Source organism: Centrocercus urophasianus, unplaced genomic scaffold (genome assembly GCF_019232065.1).
Source record: "Centrocercus urophasianus isolate 14NV4802_14NV808 unplaced genomic scaffold, USGS_Curo_1.0 seq_13, whole genome shotgun sequence".
Classification (NCBI taxonomy): Eukaryota; Metazoa; Chordata; class Aves; order Galliformes; family Phasianidae; genus Centrocercus; species Centrocercus urophasianus.
In genome coordinates, this window is record NW_024884475.1 from 45107610 (window position 1) to 45125176 (window position 17567).

General features: G+C 47.7%; 1 protein-coding gene across 1 annotated transcript; it reads right to left on the reverse strand.

Moving 5' to 3' along the window:
* Positions 1-1255: 1255 nt before the first annotated feature.
* Positions 1256-7850, reverse strand: AREG (amphiregulin). The gene is made up of 6 exons (XM_042812468.1): positions 7808-7850; positions 7563-7721; positions 5246-5429; positions 4644-4802; positions 2870-2972; positions 1256-2419 (listed from the first exon to the last, which is right to left on the reverse strand). Exons 1-5 carry the CDS (start codon positions 7848-7850, stop codon positions 2885-2887), a joined length of 633 nt encoding a protein of 210 aa, XP_042668402.1. The 3' UTR covers positions 1256-2419; positions 2870-2884.
* Between the last annotated feature and the right edge of the window lie 9717 nt (positions 7851-17567).

Consider the following 17567-nt stretch of genomic DNA (forward strand, 5'->3'; position numbering starts at 1 on the left):
AAAGAAAACAAAAGGTAGAAATGACTGAGGAAGAGCAGCCTCATGGCTTTCAGGTGAGAGGTGTAATCCATTCCCAGGCTCACTGTGCTATTGCTCAGCCACCACTGAGATTAGGCTTGTTTACAGAAAGCAAGAAGCTTGGCACGACTTATAGCAACAGATTTCCTTGCCAGAGCCCTAATACCAAATGTCTGTGCAAAAGCCGTTTGGAGAAGTGCTATTTACTTTGGTAATGAGGTGAGTTCCCTGGAATGTAGCATTGCAGTGTTCCCAGAAGATGTTGCAATCCACTTACCTGTGTCTCAGCTACGTACCATACCACACAGGCACTCAGAGCATGAGAACTGCTCAGCTGAGCCAGGAGACAAAGGACTGAAGCTCAGATCTTCCTTACAGCAATGTACCTCACTCCCACAACAAGTACACAACCTGGGTCTCCACTGAAAATTTGCTTGGGGTTTGGTTTCTTTATAAAGTTTTCCAAGCTGCCACAAGCTAGAACATAGAAATTAACTCCAATAAGAGACCCCTTACGGGAGACAGACCCCACAAGAAGGTCCTCATAAATCACAAAACCCATAAATGTTATGAACTTGTCCTGTAGTACCTCTTTTTGGGCAGCACTGACCTCAGACCCCAGCTCTCTCCTGGTAGCACCTAACAGGAATACCAGCGTGCAGTTGGACTAATGATTACCTGCAGGAAAAAGAGAAATTAAAGGTAGACTTTAGAGGCCAAGGCTCCCTTGCCTCTCCGAGTCATGGGCCTGGGGCTACTCCACTCTTTCTCATTTAGGATGGAATCCCAAGCCGCTGCTCCAATCCTTTGACCACACAGATGAAAGACTCTCTCCTACTTAAAATCCCAGCTCTCCACTTATTTGCTGAAGCTTCCATTTGAAATTTTGCTCCCAATAAGGTAGTTCACCAAACCCCTCCCTGGAGTCCAGTACCTGGAGGATTCCTTTGTAGTTGAATTAAATGGACTTCCTACTGAAACAAGTACTGGCATCTGCACATTTTGTTTACAAACAACTTGCATTCCTATGAGAGCACTGAGCTCTACTTTGCACAGTGCTGTAGTTCTTCATAACCCTGTTTCATGCTCTAAGTGTGAGTTTCAACACTTCTAAGAGGAGAAACCAAGCTCTAATTAGAAGTGTTTACATGTACTCCTGAGAGCAAGAACAAACTCTTACCATGGTTAGATTATGTAAAAAGTTTAATTATAAAATAAATAAGTTTGTTATGGAAGCATTAAATATTAAATACAATAATAAATATTTACACATTTACAGATATGTCTTGACAATTAATGGTGTTGCTCTGCTACCAGAAGAATTCTGCTCTGTTTATACAGAACACATTTGCTCTTCGAAGAAGAAACTGAACTCAACTACTACAGCGTGCACAAAATTTCACGGACATCAAGAAACTGAGGATAGCTAGGTCAGAAAGGTTTGAGGTAAGTCACGTTCTTCACATCATAATGAAGAGCATAGGAGACCACTGCATGCTGAGTAACAATGCTTGAATTTAGTTCTTAAAAAAAAAAAAAACAAAAAAAAACAAAAAAAAAAATACTGGTTTTTGGTCAACCATCTGGATTACAGAAGCACTGTGTTTCAGCCAATGGATAGATGCTGCAACATCACTGTCCAGACTTATCAGCTTGTTTGATCACATGTATTCCTTCAGTGACAGAGCTTCAGATCTCACATCTGTTGTCTCAGCATCTTGAGATGAGTCTTAACTCTGCATCACACACACACAAATTGATAGCTCCACTCACACAGTCCTATTGGGTTCAGAGGGAATACCTTCCACATGTACAGTAACAGAACCCAGGTGTGGTTGACAGACCTGTCACCAACACCCTGCAAGTCAGAATTAGAGATGAAGAGATGAAATTCTTTGAAGCAGATACCAACAGGGAGCACAGCAACAGCAGAATTTGGTTTTGTCCACTGAGGTCTAGTGAGATGAGCTCTTCCCTTTTCTACCTTTGAGGAGAGGTATCTCCTCCCCTCCATCTTGCTCTCCTGGGAGCCACAGCTTCTGCCCCTCGGAGCTAGAGCTGCCAAAGGAGACTTGCTAGCAGAAGAAAGTCCATCCACATACAAGCAGAGTCTGGAGGTCCAGCACCCATAGAGAAAGCTCAGGAGTAGTCTCCAGCAGGTCTTGATAGCAGCCCTCTACCTTTATTGTGGCAGCTCCTTCCACATTGTTGTATCAAGTTGTAGCAGTTAACTGTCCTCCCCAGCAAGTGATTCAGCAGCAAATGGCACATTGGGCATCTCCCTGCAGCAGCCTGTCTTGATGAATCAGGGCTTAGTGGCAACAGCTCCAGCCCAGTGTCCAGGTAGATGTGTCAGGTAGCCAGAGGTCCCCTGCAGCTTGGTAGAGGCCACAGAGTTGTTCTGTAAAGGGAAGACCAAGCACATTAACTACCACTCAAAACATGAGCACTCCACACTAGAACCAGAGCAAGCCTACATCCAAGGCAGGCAGCTTTGTCTACAGTCTGTTAGCACCAGGAACTCCCTAATGCCTTGAGGAGATGTGGAAATGCTCATTCTTGCCTAGATTAGTTTTTATTCCCCCAAAGGGAATTTCAATAGAGCTTTCCGTTAGTGGAATGGATTACTTCCCCTTTGGTTTTTAGTTGTCTTTAAAAGTGCTGTTGAATTCACATGCATAAAATCCAGCGGTTTTAGAAAACCAGTGAGCTGGGTCATACACATGTAACCTACATGTTTCAAGGCACTTTGAGCGCTAAACAAAACATGAAAGGTAATGCTAGCTTTGCTAAACATGCATGCAACTCCTGCTTGGAAAAACTAAGACAAGTTGAAAGTTGGCTCACATACCTGCTTTCTCCTCATTTACACACCAACATGGCCATTTCTGTTCTCTTGTCGAAGTTTTTTCCTTTCTTCTTTCTCTTCATACTGAGGACACTTTTTCCTGACCCTGTGGAATTGGAGGGCATAAGATATCGTTATTTTAAAGCCTGACATCCATCCGTCCCATGCTCTGTAGCTATGCTCTTTGGATCCTCAAGCAGCTCCTAGGCACCAGAAAGCATTGAGCACATCAATGTGAGTGTTTAACTATTCAGCTACGAGATGTTATCAAGCTATTAGATACATCAAGGAGCCTTGGGTTAAGCAAGGAGCTTTGCCACACATAGCTGGGGCCTCCTAATGCAAGCACCATCAGGTAGCAAGAGGCGGGGAGCATGCAGAGCACAGGGAGACACAGGGGGCCAGATTTTCTGGAGGCTATAGCAAACAGCTGCAATGTGCAGAGCCCTGGGAACTTCAAGGAATTCGAGTGCATGTGTCCCGTGAATACATCAAAAGCCAGCTGCTAACAGCACTTCTCATTGTTAGGTCTTCACTAGTGTTCCCAATAGACCACCCAGCTTCTCTAGAGGAAGGTACAGTAACATCCATCTCACTGTTTAAGCCTGTAAGGGTTTAGATCATGAAGAACTAGAACAACCGTCCTACTGCATGGCTTGCTTCAGAAGCAAGCAATGCTCATTCTCACTACAGAACTGGTTCTTTCTCATAGCAGAGTGGAACAAAAGTGTTCCTCCCAGCGTGCCTCAAGTTTAGATCTAAATATGAAGCAGCAAAACAAATGCACACCTTGTTTCCTGAAATGCAGGGAAGAGTACAGCATGTACCAAATTATGTTGGTGTACTTTGAGATCTAAAATTAGACTGCACTTCTGAGTTCCACCTGCACTACCCAAGCCCTGCTGCAGCGCCAGACCTGGAGGACTGCTTCTGCATTCAGAAACACCAGAGCCAGGTTCCCAGTGCAACTACTTGAACTCAACACAAGTCCTGGAGAACCAACTGACAAGATGCAGAGGCACAGCGATCAGAAGCTGCTGCATACTGCTTGTCAGCAGGTAAAAGAGTTTGATGGAATGCTTGAAGCATGCACTCAGTATTTTTTTTTTTTTTAACTTGATTCACAGCAGGACCTCAGGTTATCTACCACACTACAGCTGTTAATCACAGAACAATTGCTTCCTTCCTTAGCAGCAAGCAGTACAGCACTTCAAACTGACAGCACTTACTCTCCCATTTGATACCCCTGCAGTGCTAGTATTTAAATCCAGCAGCCTCCATTAATTAATGGTCAGCTGGATCACTCATTCCTCCCAGCTGTGCAGCCAGCTGTTGGATCACAGCTACACACTGAGCAGCTATACTTCTGCTGGCAGGCCTCTTCTACACAAGGATTGGGAAATGCACTGCTGCATCAGCATGAATGCTCCTCCTCCACCTCCTGCTGATGTTCTGCAGCACTAAGTGCTTTGGTTGTAGTGGGAGCAGGAAGACTTGTTTTAGAACTCCACATTCATAGGTTGGCCATAGCAAAAAAAAAAAAAAAAAAAACAAAAAAAAAGCCGGGGGGGGGGGGGAGGGGAAATGAACAGTCAGTAGCTTGGAGACTTCTCAGACCTTCTGCTCTTAAGACACATGCAAGCCAGAATAAGAACTTGTGCTTCTGGAGATCTTCCACACACATGTAATTCAGATAAGCCATGCATATTTTGCAACTACTGGTCACAAGTCCTGCTCACACTTGAGCCAGACATACACTAAAGAGCATAATACTTACTGCACTATCACAATGATAAGTACAGCAACAAAGCTGATGCTGGAAAGCAGGACAGCTACCACAACCAACACAGTCTTTGAGTAGTCTGCCACATCATTCTTCCTTTGAGTCTTCATGAACTGTTCACCACAGCGCTCACCAAAATAATCCTGATAACACCTGCAACAAACATCAATACAAGTTCTTATTAGCTCCCATGCTGTCTGGAGCCAAGGATACCCACACATAGTCAAGGCTGACTTTGACATCCTTAGAGTTGCACATGAATCTCAAGATGCTCACTTGGAGCATGCTCATAGAACAGTCACTGCTCTAGCAGAAGGTTTGTCAGTATTTCAACAAGTTGAGATTAGTTTGGGCGTGATATCCCAGCAGGACACACCTTTCCATTCTTTAGGTTCAAGTTTATGACCAACCGATGAGTTCAGTAGCTTGTTATGCATCTCAGATTCCATCAGCACTTAATTTACATGGCAGAAAGATTCTCAGTCAAAATACTGTAGGAGATGTATCTAGGCCAAGCTGACACCAATTTTTCCCTCTAAGCCCTTCTATGCCACCAGCACATGCAAACCACACCTCACTCACTGCACAGAACTTACTTGCAGGTTGCCATCTGAAGATGCTGTAAGTACACGCATTCACCATGGATGCAGAAGTTTTTGTACTCCATTTCACAAGGAGTCCCTTTCTTTTTGTTCTTCCCTTTATTCTTTCTCCTCCTTGGTTTGCCAGCATTCTTCTCGCTCCCCCTCTTCACTGGCTTGGGTTTAACCACAGGCTCCACTGGAAACAACAAGGTCACTCAGTCTAGCATTGCAGAAAAGCTAGATGCTGTGAAATGCTATTACAGGGTTTGGGAATTATTGCAGGAGAACCACTGAGCAGGAAGCATGGGATGCAAGTCAACAAAAGCTGAGTGCTTTATATCCAGCACAGAGACAGCAGGCTTCAAGGCTCGTGGAGTTCAACTCTGCCACCACACACTGAGCAACACAGAGTGGTGTGAGAAGATGGGCTGTGAAGGCCACCAGAGATGGAGATAGAGTGAAACCGTATAGGTTCAAGCAAGGACCTGTGCTGAATATTATGAGGTTGCACTGAGCCAAACCATCCCTTCATTTTATATCGACTCAGACACAAAACTAACCAACTCCATTGCTCTAAACTCTCTATTTGCATCAGTGATGAAAGGCATTGTGAACTGCTAGATAGTCCCAGGCGCTTGTAGAGGCACGACAGCCTGCTATCCCACTTATCAGACTTGTTTCTCCCAAATAACCTGCAGTGCTATCCTCAGCAGAAGAGATGCTTCATTTCCAGTTCTCCTACTTTAAGAGAGGTGCCAAGCGCACCAAAGGGTGAAAGCAGGATCATCCACAAGAGACAGGTTATTTGTTCTGCCAGTTGCTGTTGCCCCTCATTATCTCAATTAAATCTCCAGAAGAGTGTGGTTTAAAGGCTGGTGGTGACTTAGTAGTCTGTGGATTTAAGGAAGGGCAATAGTATTCCTTGCACTGGGAAAACAAGGCAGAGGAGTACCAACACCAGAGGAGTACAGTACTCCTCACCAACAGAGGAGTACAAGCTACATGCAACAAAGCTCTGCAGCACTCTTACAGAGCAGTTCAGTCCAACTCTGGCTCTCCAAACAAGCCATCTCTTTACTGCTAGCCATAAGAAGTTCTCCCAGAGGGATGCCACACTATTTGAGAACAGCAGTCAACCAGGTGAGTTTCAACAGGTCTCAAAATAGCAGACAGCTGCAGCAGTCTTCCCAGCTGCTTATTTCTCCATTGTGCTACAGAGATAAGCATAATGGTTTCTAACTACTTTGTAGCCCTATGTGTCTGGTGACAAGCAGAGATTCTGCAGAAAAAAACAAGGTGTAGCTCACTATTGTCTAGACAGAAAGCACTTTAAGTTCTAGAGCAACAAGCTTGGCTTGAAGTCACTTAAAAGCAGAATTGCCTTTAGCAACCAGAAGTCTGATTCAAATGGTATAAGCTATATTAATATGCAAACCAGGAGCACTGCCCCTGCAGCAAGGTTTCCTATCCCTAGGATTGTGAATTCACAGAGTCCTCTCTCCTGTCCTGTTCGACCTGATGCTGAGGTTCACACTTGGATAATTGAGGCTGTTCCCATTCCCCTCTTCAAGACTGAGGTTGTCAGTTTGATCTATGCCCTGTATGTAAGCTGCAAAGCCAAGAAAGCCATCCACAGTTGAATCATGACTTGAAGGATGTACAGATAAACCTCTTGGCAAGTAGAAGAGCTGGTCTACAAACCAACCACCTCGGTAGCAAGTCTGGTTTCTGTGCAGTTATACAACACCAGTCACCGCACCAGTAGTTCTGCTGGCCAAACTGCTCTCTAATCTGATATTCCTGCTCCCCATGGAGGCTTCACACTCCCCAAAAACTGGAGTGAGCATCCATTATTCCAAGTCAGCATATGGAGTAGAGTCCCTCTTGTCTTATCCACATCTCAAGGTGTTCCCTCCAACAGTGGAGCCCACCCTGGAGGGTAGCAGCACCCACCTACAGAGTTCTGTAGAGGAGCAAATCCCTTGGAGGCTGAGACTCAAGAAGTGCCTCCACGGCTCACTTTACAGCCACACAACCAACCCAACGATCCTACCCCTGCCATATCACTGCTTGGGGGACTGTTCAGGTGTCCTCGTGGTTCACAGGCAGCTTTACAGCACATGCACACAATTTAGCATGGCCTAAAGGGCGCTTAATGAGCTCATTTAAACGCCAACTTCGGGGCCGAGCAACACGCTGAGCTCTTGCTGCTGCTTCCAGCCAGGCTGTCCTCCCATCACAGCCCAGCTGGCAGGATTAGCGCAGAGCAGCAGCACGCTCAGCCCACCCGCAACCCTCACGCACCTCCACGCCCCTTCCCGACGCTCACCTCTGACCAGGTCCCCCACCAGGTACTGGTGCGCGAGCGGCGCCTCCTCGTACTCCTCCTCCTCGTAGTCGGAGCCCGGCGCTGGCTCAGGCTCCCTTGGGCTGCCGCGCCGCTCAGGCTCGGTGCCGTTGGGCTCGGATGCAGCAGCGGTTCGGCAGGCTGCGGGGACACAGACAGCGCGGTGAGCGCTCCGCAAACACATCGACATCCCCCCTTCCTCCTCCTCCCCGCCCTCAGCCACGCACCTGCGAGCACGGCCAGCGCGGCCAGCAGCGCCGCGGCGCGCATTGGGGCTCCGGGGGCGATGGAGACGCGGAGAGGACGCGGGCGGAGCGGATACCCGGCGGTGCGCAGCGCTCCATAGGGGCCGCCCGCCGCCGCCAACCGCTTTATAGGCGGCGGGGCCGCGTCACGGGGCGGAGCGGGCAGGTGAGGGCGGGGCGCAGGTGAGGGTGGGTAAGCAGAGATGGAGTGTGTCTTTCCAAAGGCAGAGATGTGGGCCTGGGGTTTTCTCTGCCCAGAGTTGGGGTTTGCTCTGTGGGTACAGCCAAATAACAGTCCGTATACTGAGACCTTTCCCCACGATGTGCTCCCAGGATGGGGGGATGCAGCCTCCCCGGTCAGTCTTCTGATTTCCCATCCTTTGATCAGAAGGAGGTTGACCAGAAAAAGACACTTTAACAGGGTCTGTTGTGATAGGATAAGGGAAACGGTTCCAAACTAAAAGAGGGGAGATTTAGATTGGGCATAAGGAAGAAGCTTTTTATGATAAGGGTGGTGAGGCACTGGCACAGGTTGCCCAGAGAGGTGGTGGAAGCCCTGTCCATGGAGATGTTCGAGGTCAGGCTGGAGATGCTCTGAGCACCTGACGTAGTTGTAGGTGTCCCTGTTCATTGCAGGGAATTTAACTAGGTGGCCTTTAAGGGTCCCTTCCAACTGAAATGATTCTGGATATATATGGATATATGGTGGATATATGAATTTCACATAATTTCTTCCAGATCAACATGAGAAGCACTGAAGGTTTCAGCCCAGCACTGTGCTTGATACGCTGCTAAGCAATGGAAAATAGCGCCCAAAGGGGAGGAAAGGTTGAGTGACCCAAGTGCAAGTGGCCGTTAGCTGCAGTGTTTGGAGAGCAAACACAGCACATCCCGTGCCTGACTCATTCCTCTCTCCTCCAATCTCCAACCAATAGCTCTGCTCTGCTGGCTGGCAATGGCAAGGAGTTTGGCTCAGCATGCTCTGAATTTCTCCAGCATTTTCTCTACTTCCTCTTACAGCCTACACACTGCAGCCCCTCCTTAGAGAGGACACCCTGTGGAGGTCACCTCTTCTGGGGGCATGCAAGGTCCCTCAGAGCCCCAGTGCTTTGCCGTGCATTGCCCACACAATTTCCATCGACTGTAGAGGGAGCCAAAGGAATAGGAAGATTTTGGAAACTGCATTGGGTTTCGCCCCCGGCTGAGCTGCTGGAGGACCACCCCAGGGGTGTGGAAGGAGAAGAAGCCATGAAGGAATGTAGGACTCTCCCCACGGGCCATCCTGCTGTGGTGGTGCAAGGCTTGCCTTCAGAAAGGTGCTGCTTCCCTGTGGGTGCAGAGTGCCACCTACTGAGCCACCACTTGAGATGATCCAAGTGAAACTACATGCCCAGGGTGTGAAGTTATGCATGTTCAGCCTTCAAACAGGCAGAATATGTAGATGACATTTCCCCTGACCTGACCCCGCTATAGGGGGAGCCACCTCGCTCCCACCCTGCTCTGCCCCTGTCCCTCAGCACCATGCAGCAGCCCTTGAGGTGTGGGCAGGACTTGCCCAGTGACACCAATCCTGATGGCTCAGCCCCTATGGGGCATCACGTCCTCCAGAAGTGTCCATGTGCCAACTGCAATCTCATTATTCACTTTCTTTACTTTTGATAAATCCCCAGAGAAATGCGTGAAGGGAAAGGAAGTTGCTGCAATTGCTGCCCATTAATTTTCTCTACTGACATCAAATGTTTGTTCTGTAGGGGCGGGCGCAGCTGAGCTTGGTGTTTAAGCATGAGTTATCCTTTCCCATGCATCCAGGTGAGAACAGGTGGAAGGGGGATGACTCAAGCAGTGTCTGTCTGGGCAGCTCATGACTTTCTCTCTACTTCTGATCTGCAGATGCCATATCTTCTGCTATCAGAAGCCACCTCACAGGCTGGGAGAGGGCTTTGAAGTGTGGTGTGCGTGACTCCAGTTCCTGCTGATGCAAGCCAGGAGTGCCATAATAAAGGGGATGTGGAAGCCCAGCCTACATGCTGGGGAGGAGGGAAGGGGAAGGGCCCGGATGCTGCATCTCTGGAAATCAGCACAGATCATGCTCCTTTTTGCAACACGCAGGCATTCAGATTCCTGCTCTGAAAATCTTCAACAGCAATGTTGCTCCTGAGGTGGCGACAGTTCCACAGTGCACCCTTCTTTTCTCAGACACCTGTGCTGGAGCAGAGTTTGAATGGGTAAAACCAGTTCAGAAATAATGTTATAACTCAGGTGAGACAGAAGTTCTGCCCAGTGCTGGGAGGATGTTTGGAAGCTGCCTGCTGTGAGCACTGCTGTGAGCACCAGCTCTGACTGCTCCATTTTTCATCAAGCATGCACCCAGCATGTCTCATCTGACCCACCCAACACATCCTCCAATGCTTGCCCACTCGTTTGTGTGCAGTAACTCAGCAAATCCTTTGGGCAGATTCTGACCCCAGTGGTCATTGTAAGGTACTGAAGCAGCGAGCTGGGTGAAGCAGCATGTAATTACACCAGGACAGCTAGCCATCCTATCGGGGGAGCACTAGAACTCGCTGTCCATTCCTCCATCTCCTCGGGTGATCCACTCACTGGAATCTTCCCTAGCAATCCCAGGCTGTGTCCAGCCCACATCCTCCAGGAGGCAGCTCTCCATGATACCACAGCACAATGCCACTTCCTGACCATGATGCTCCAGGGGTGACACAACAAGGGGTAAAGGTATTAGACAGGAAACCCTAAAGAAACTGGGACCTCAGCTATAGTCATCAGTGTGAGCTGATGCACCAATGTCTCTCTGGCCCTTCACTTTGCACATCAGTGTTTCACCTGCATCCTGCACACAGTTTGATAGGACTTGAGGTAATGGCTTCAGGTTGTGCCAGGAGAGGTTCAGGTTGCATACTAGGAAACATTTATTCTCAGAAAGAGTGGTGATGCAGTGGCACAAGCTGCTCAGGGAGGTAGTGCAGTCACTGTTCCTGGAGGTGTTCAAGAACCATGGAGATGTGACACTGAGGGACGTGGGTAGGCAATATTGCTGGTAGGTGGACAGCTGGACTGTTTGATCTTAGAGATCTTTTCCAACCTTAATGATTCTATGATTCTATGATTTGATATTACATATTGAGAACATCATGTCACCAGTAAATGAGCATCCAATCTCAGCTCGGACAATGTGTGTAACTACGTGTGCACTGAGGCTGTTGAAGAATTAATGTCTATTGTTGGGAAAACATAGGCTTTTTCTTTCTCTGGTGTCTTACAGATTGAGTTGGAAAAGACCAGAGCACAAAACATCAGATTTTAAGAGCCCCACCACAAACATGCAAACAAACAAACAAAACCCCAGTCCTGTAACACTGCATTTTTAAATGTAAAACACAGTTGCCTCTAATACTTGCAATATTAGTTACATATCTTCTGGTTTCTTTATCCCATGCAACTTTCGCACAATATCACTTTTTTGCACACTGTGACTAAGTGACTTTCTGTCAGCAAAAGCCCTTAGGTGGTTGTTAATTATCTCATGTTGAGTGCAGCCCTGCCTTTGTAAGGAGTACTGTGTGGCACAATCAGAACCAAACACAGCTGCTGGTTTTCACAGCAGAGGGGCAAATTCTCGTAGCCGCAGTACAAGGCAAAGTTCCTTGGAGTGGCCTTGCACAGATAGACCAGCCATCACTTGGAGTAGGTGTCAGGCTGCCCCTGAAGGACCTTGGCTGTGGAAATGCATCCCAGATGGAGCACACTGGTGCCAAAGGAAGCTGCAAGAGATGGATTGGATAACTGAGTCTCCTAATGGGGTGAATACCACATCACATTTCTCACTTCAGTGACTTGAGCATAAAGTCAGCACGGGGATGTGTTATCAGCCCCTTTGAAAGCACACAGCATGTGAGTGAATGACACAGTGCTAAGCATTTTGGGAGACTCCCACCTCACATGAGGACTGGGAGTGTGTGACCAAAACAGCTGATGTTTTCCTTCCATGTCATGGGTTATTTCCATTATAGAAGTGAAGTACATGTGAGAATCATTTGGGAATTCTCTCTTGGTGCAGGAGAACTTTCAGCTTTTTACTTGAATCACCTGAATTACCAGGATGGGGTTGGCATTGGTAGCGTCATGCCACAGCTGAGTGTTTCCCACTGCCCTCCCACTGGTGCATCAGTGGTGAATTTTCTTTACCTACATGAAGTCATTTTGTGTGAAAAAACAATGAATCACAAAGAGAAGCCCAAAGCAATTAGAAATTCCTTTCCTCTCACCTTTGCCAAAGCAGGATTTTTTCCCCAGAACAAAGTCTGGGCAAGCCTCCTTACGCACAGTGATGATTACGTAGGTTGCTCTGGATTTTGTTTTTTTTTGTTTTGTTTTGTTTTGGTTTGGTTTGGGTTTGTTTTGTTTTGTTTTGTTTTGTTTTTTGTTGTTTGTTTTTCACAGACCATGAGTAAGCAAAGAAGCTCAGGAGAACACTCTACTTTATGAGCAGTTTGTTACGCTTCCTTGGAAATCCCATTGTGCTGGCAGTGCCTGAATTGGCTGCAGCTCCCGTGCCCCGTGATGCTGGCTGCCTCCAGCCACACACATCCATCAGTCAGCAGTGCTTCTCATGTCCCCTCTTCCTTCTCATTTTCATCTGTCCCCAGCAGGCTGGAGCATGGAGCCAGTGCCTTCCCAGCAGAGGACTGCTGAGACACCGTGTGAGTAAGGCCTTGTTTGCATAAAGATGGCACAATCACACATGAAGGTGGCTTCCAAAGCACAGTCTCATTTCCTTCTGCTTTTGCTTAGGAAAAGTCCATATTCTTGAAACTTCTCGTACTTGTTGGCATTGATGTGTTACAGAGGTGTCCTCTAATGTAAGAGCCTTGGTGAAAGGTTTTCCCCCCACCCTGAATAGTGTCTTCTGACAACTTCTTTCAAGATGTATCTGTTTCAATGGTAGTGAACAGTCTCTTCAGTTCTTAACACCAAAAAGTTATTTCCATGCTCGCTGAAGTTGCCTGGAATGAACATATTTCTATAGAAAAAGAGGGAATTTAATTAAATTGGTCTAAAGTTAAAATATTTTAGAATTTAAATATTTAGACTCACTGAGCAATAGAATTACAGAATCACTAGTGTTGGAGGAGATCCTTAAAGGTCACCTTGTCCAACTCCCCTGCAATGAGCAGAGACACCTACAGCTACAACAGGTGCCCAGAGCCCCACCCAGCTTGGCCTTGAATGTCTCCAGGGATGGTATTTCCATCACCTCTTTGGACAACCCATTCCAGTGCCTCAACATCCGTACTGAAAAATACATCTTCCTTGCATCTAATCTGAATCTACCCTCTTTTAGTCTGAAACAGGTTCCCTTGTCCTATGAGGATTTAACAATCCTCATTTAACAATCCTATTAGGAATTAACAATAGACTCTGCAGAGCACTGCAGCCAGAAAGACATTTCCGCTCAAATCAGTGAAATGCTGGAAAATAAAATTAAAAACACTTAAAAGAATGGGCTGAACTTTAAAGCATGCACAGGGCTTTGTATGGAAACTCAGGAATAGCCAGATGGTTTCCATTAGAGAGTTGTGTTTCAGTAAACAGACCCACATGAGTGCCAAGTGCTCCATTCTGCAGGGGTTATGTATTGCACACTGTGTGCCATGGTAAGCAAACACATTAAGAGTGTTGGAGGGAATTGACTGGACTTGAATACAGGCACTCCGGGGTCTTATGGGACTACGGTCACAGCGACTTGCACTGAATGTTAAAAGCGCCTCCATGGATGCTATTTGCACATAAGCTCCACCCCATTCCTGCTGCTAAAGGGGAGGTCCACATTTTCCTAACATGTCCCCACAGACGCAGACCTGGAGTGCTGTGCCATCAGCCATGCTGGGTGATTGCTCTCACCCCCTGGTCCAGGCTGGATCTGCATGGGAGGCATAGCTGTATCAATGCAGAGAGGAGGCTCAGTGCTGTCCCTATTCGAGTACCACCGATGGGCCGAACAACTCCTGTCTGAGCTCATTGCCAAAGCCTGGAAGGACACAATGACTCCCACATTCTCAGACTGTGAGCTCAAGCGGTTCGTTTTGAAGTGGATGAATTTGCAGGAAGGGTGTCTGTGGGGTGCCTAAAATCTATAATTGCATTTGGTATCGCTGTTAGGCTCTGCTGAGGATGAGCTGAGTTTCAGGACACCCGCAACCTTGAGGAACAAGACTTCTGTGGCTGCAGAGATCTGCTGCCAGGCCCAGGCTTGGGCAGATGAGACTTATCTGGGAGAGAGATGTCAATAACCTGATCCCTTGGCTGCTCCAGGGACAGAGCACATGGGGGACAGGGAAGCCATTGGAGATGCATGTTGGATCAGGATGGACTGCAGCCACATATCTGTGCCTATGAGGTAGTCTGACTTCCCAACTTCAATTTCCATTTTGTGTTACACTGAAATTTCAGAATTATTTTTTCCATGTGGAGTTGGCAACACTACAAATTTTGACATAATGCTAGAACTGATTTTCTTGGTGCACACAAAAGTACCCTTTATTCGGTGAGCTCAGAATGTTCTCTGCTGTTTTCTACGCCCCTTTTCTACAAGAGGTTTCTGCATGTTGCTCCTTTCTGCCATCTGGCTCCTGATGAAAGGATGAGCACACAGCACGACGCCCCACATCAAGAGATTATGATCTGCAGTGAGATGGCAGTCTGCGATGTGACCACTAGGTGGGAACAGAACCAGCGGAAGAAGATTCATGGGCCGTAGCTGTTCAGAAATACTGATTAAGGAAAGACTTTTCCTTCTGTCCGATTTGAGATCACTACAACCTTTCTAGCCTTCCAGCTGCTGAGGGTCTGAAATACCCTTGGTTGCAGGGTTCTCTTCCCATTCCAAAACATGTTACGAGGGAGAATGCTCTTGGAGCTGGTGCAGGAAGGGTTTGTGAGCATCTCTCTCAGCACTGCCTGGAAAATGATGGCTTGCATTCCCTCTGCCCAGACTTCTCTGCTGGTGTAAATTGGTCAGATCTTCCAGCATTTGACCTTGCTCACAAAAGTGCTCTTGTCTTCCTGGCAATCTTTCTACAAGGGCTGAAACTTGCTGCCTCTTCCACCACTGTTTTAAAGATGCTTGCTGTTGGTATCAATGGGCTGGTTGGATTGGGAAGGCCAAAGATGCATCAATTTTGAGAGGTACTGAGTCCTCCCATTTGCTGTTCACTTTATTATGGTGTCCTTTTGACAATAAGATGTCTCACTGACTTTTCTAGCCCTTATTTAAACCCTATTATTGCCTGATTTTCTGATAACTTGTTATAACTCTTTGGACTGGTTTTCACTGTCTCCTTCTCAGAAGCAAGTTGTTAGTATACTCGCTTCTTGTTTCATGCATCCCAATGGAGATCCATCTACCATTAGCTAGCTTATCTGCTAAAATAAGCCCTGTTTCCCTATCCTCTGCTGCCTAAATGACAGTAGTTCTGGAAGAAGCAGTTAAACTGGCTTTTCTTCCTCATTCATGTGTGGCTTATACAACTACCTCAATTTTCCGTTATAACAAAGAACATTGATCATCACCCTGAAAAACCAGAACAAAAAAAGCCACCATTATAGGACCACTAGCAAATATCTACAGACAAACAGTGGCTCCATGTTGAAGCTGCTGCTGGATCATTATTGCATCCTAAATTCCTGCTGCTTTTCATACCAACATCTTGATTCCCTCTGCTATCTGAATCTGAAGGATCAGACCAGCAGCCACCAAGGTGAGGCAAAGAGATTTCTCAATATTTTTTGGCCAATTGTTTTAATCTCCCAGTTTGCTGGGAAAGCTTTTTATCACACTGGATGGAATTATGTAATGGGATTGTTAGAGTAATGTAGGTTTGGCACCAGCTTTATTAAAAGAATAATGACTATTTTTGCAAGGCCAAACTTACACACTTTCCTCCCTCCCTCCCTCCCTTCCTCCCTTCCTTCCTTCCTTCCACACATCCATCCACGCAGCCAGCCAGCCAGCCAGCCAGCCAGCCATCCATCCGTCCATCCATCCATCCACCCATCCATCCATCCCTCCTTCCTTCCTCCCACCTTCCCTCCCTCCCTGCCTCCTTCCTTCAACCATCTCTCTCTCCCTCCCTCCATTCATCCACCCACCCATCCTTCCATCTATCCTTTCTTCATCACAAACAAAGATGATTGCAGCTGACCCAGCCCAGGTGTGCAATGAGTGCGTGACCTGTAAGCCTTTCCAGCCCATTTCAGCTCCCCTCCTCCCTGTGCCCCAAATCTGCCCTTCTCACGAGCAGTACTGAGGTGAGGCACTCTGTGCAATCAGACTTGCCTCTGTGCAGCTGACAACCAGCCCTCCAAACATCCTCCGGCGCTGTGACGTAAGCCAGGATCACCAGTGAGTCTTCCTCTGGCTCTCGGCACACTGGTGGCATCGTTGGCTGACACACTGCAAGGAAACCCGCTGGGGGGACACATGACTCACAGAGACTGCCGAAGCACCACCAGTGACATTACCATGCAGTACGCAAGGCAGGAGAGCCTCCGGCCAGAGAGAGCTCGGCCTCCCGAGTAGCATGCCTGCACCGGAGAGATGGAGGTGGTGCCAGCAGAAACCATGGGAGGAATGAGGGAGGTTCACTCTCAGAGAGAAATTACCCGGGTGTGTCAGAGGACCAGCCACGCGGTTGCGGGGCTGGTAGCCACAGTCCGGCTGGCACGCTGTGAGCTGGCAGCCCGGTATGCAACCTTGAGCTCACCGCTTGCTCAATCGTATGCAGGAGGGAAGAAAATACAGGATTTGAAGGGCTGCTATGGGCTGGGATTGAGATGAGCAACAGGTAGGTGGGGAAAGCCCAAGCCAAACTAAGGCAGTCAGCTCAAAGTTAGATGTAAAAAAATAGTTCCCACCAGGGAAGCCTGTGCAAGCATGGGGCTGTGGCTGCCATCAGCTGTCACCCGCAGAACAGGTTCCTCTGTGACATTACAAGAAAAGGAGAGAGGAAGTGAAAAGCTGAGGAGCATATAATGAGGGCCTGTGACACATCACCCAATTAGCAGGGATTGACCTGCAGTGCTCTTCTAACTGGGTACCAGGGAGATTTGTACTGCCTCAACGCAGAGGCTCCAGGAGTTGGTGGTACCTCTGCTGGAGGGACCATGAGTGCTGGAAGGTGAACAAAGCACACACAAGAACTGCCTTGGTGCTAGGCACAGCCCTGCAGGCCATCAGGGCTCTCCTGCTATGCACTGCCAAAGAGATCCGCCACGAGTAACGTCGGACTGTGCTCAGATTGCATCTTTGTGTTGGTTAGCAGACCTCTTTCCTCCTTACTGCTGCATGCACTGTCCACTGAAGCACCTGGGGAGGAGAAGCACAACAAAAGCAGGCAGAACCTGGGCAGAGCTGTTCCACTGCAGCCTGGTTCTGCCCAACCACACCTTTGCTTTGGTGCTCATCAGTGGGAAGGTAACAGAGAAAGTAAGGCAAGGTCAGGAAGTGAGTACTGAGCTGAGAAGAAGCAGAGCTGTCATTTCAGTGACTCATCTTTTCCGAAGGAAAGGGCTGGCCACATGTCAGGGCACTGGGAAAACCCATCCCACCTCACCTCCCAACTTCCTTGGGTCCTTGGACCACTTGAACAAGAGCTCAAAGCCTTGACACAACTGCCCTTCTGTTGGTTTGTTGAGTGTAAAAGAGCTCATGTGTCCCTTTGCTGACAGT

Coding starts and splice junctions, on each gene's coding strand:
- AREG (XM_042812468.1), bottom strand. CDS start 7,850: ATGCGCGCCGCGGCGCTGCTGGCCGCGCTGGCCGTGCTCGCAG. Junction 7,722..7,807: donor CGCGCTGGCCGTGCTCGCAG/GTGCGTGGCTGA, acceptor GTGTCCCCGCAG/CCTGCCGAACCGCTGCTGCA. Junction 4,803..5,245: donor CTTCAGATGGCAACCTGCAA/GTAAGTTCTGTG, acceptor TGTTTGTTGCAG/GTGTTATCAGGATTATTTTG.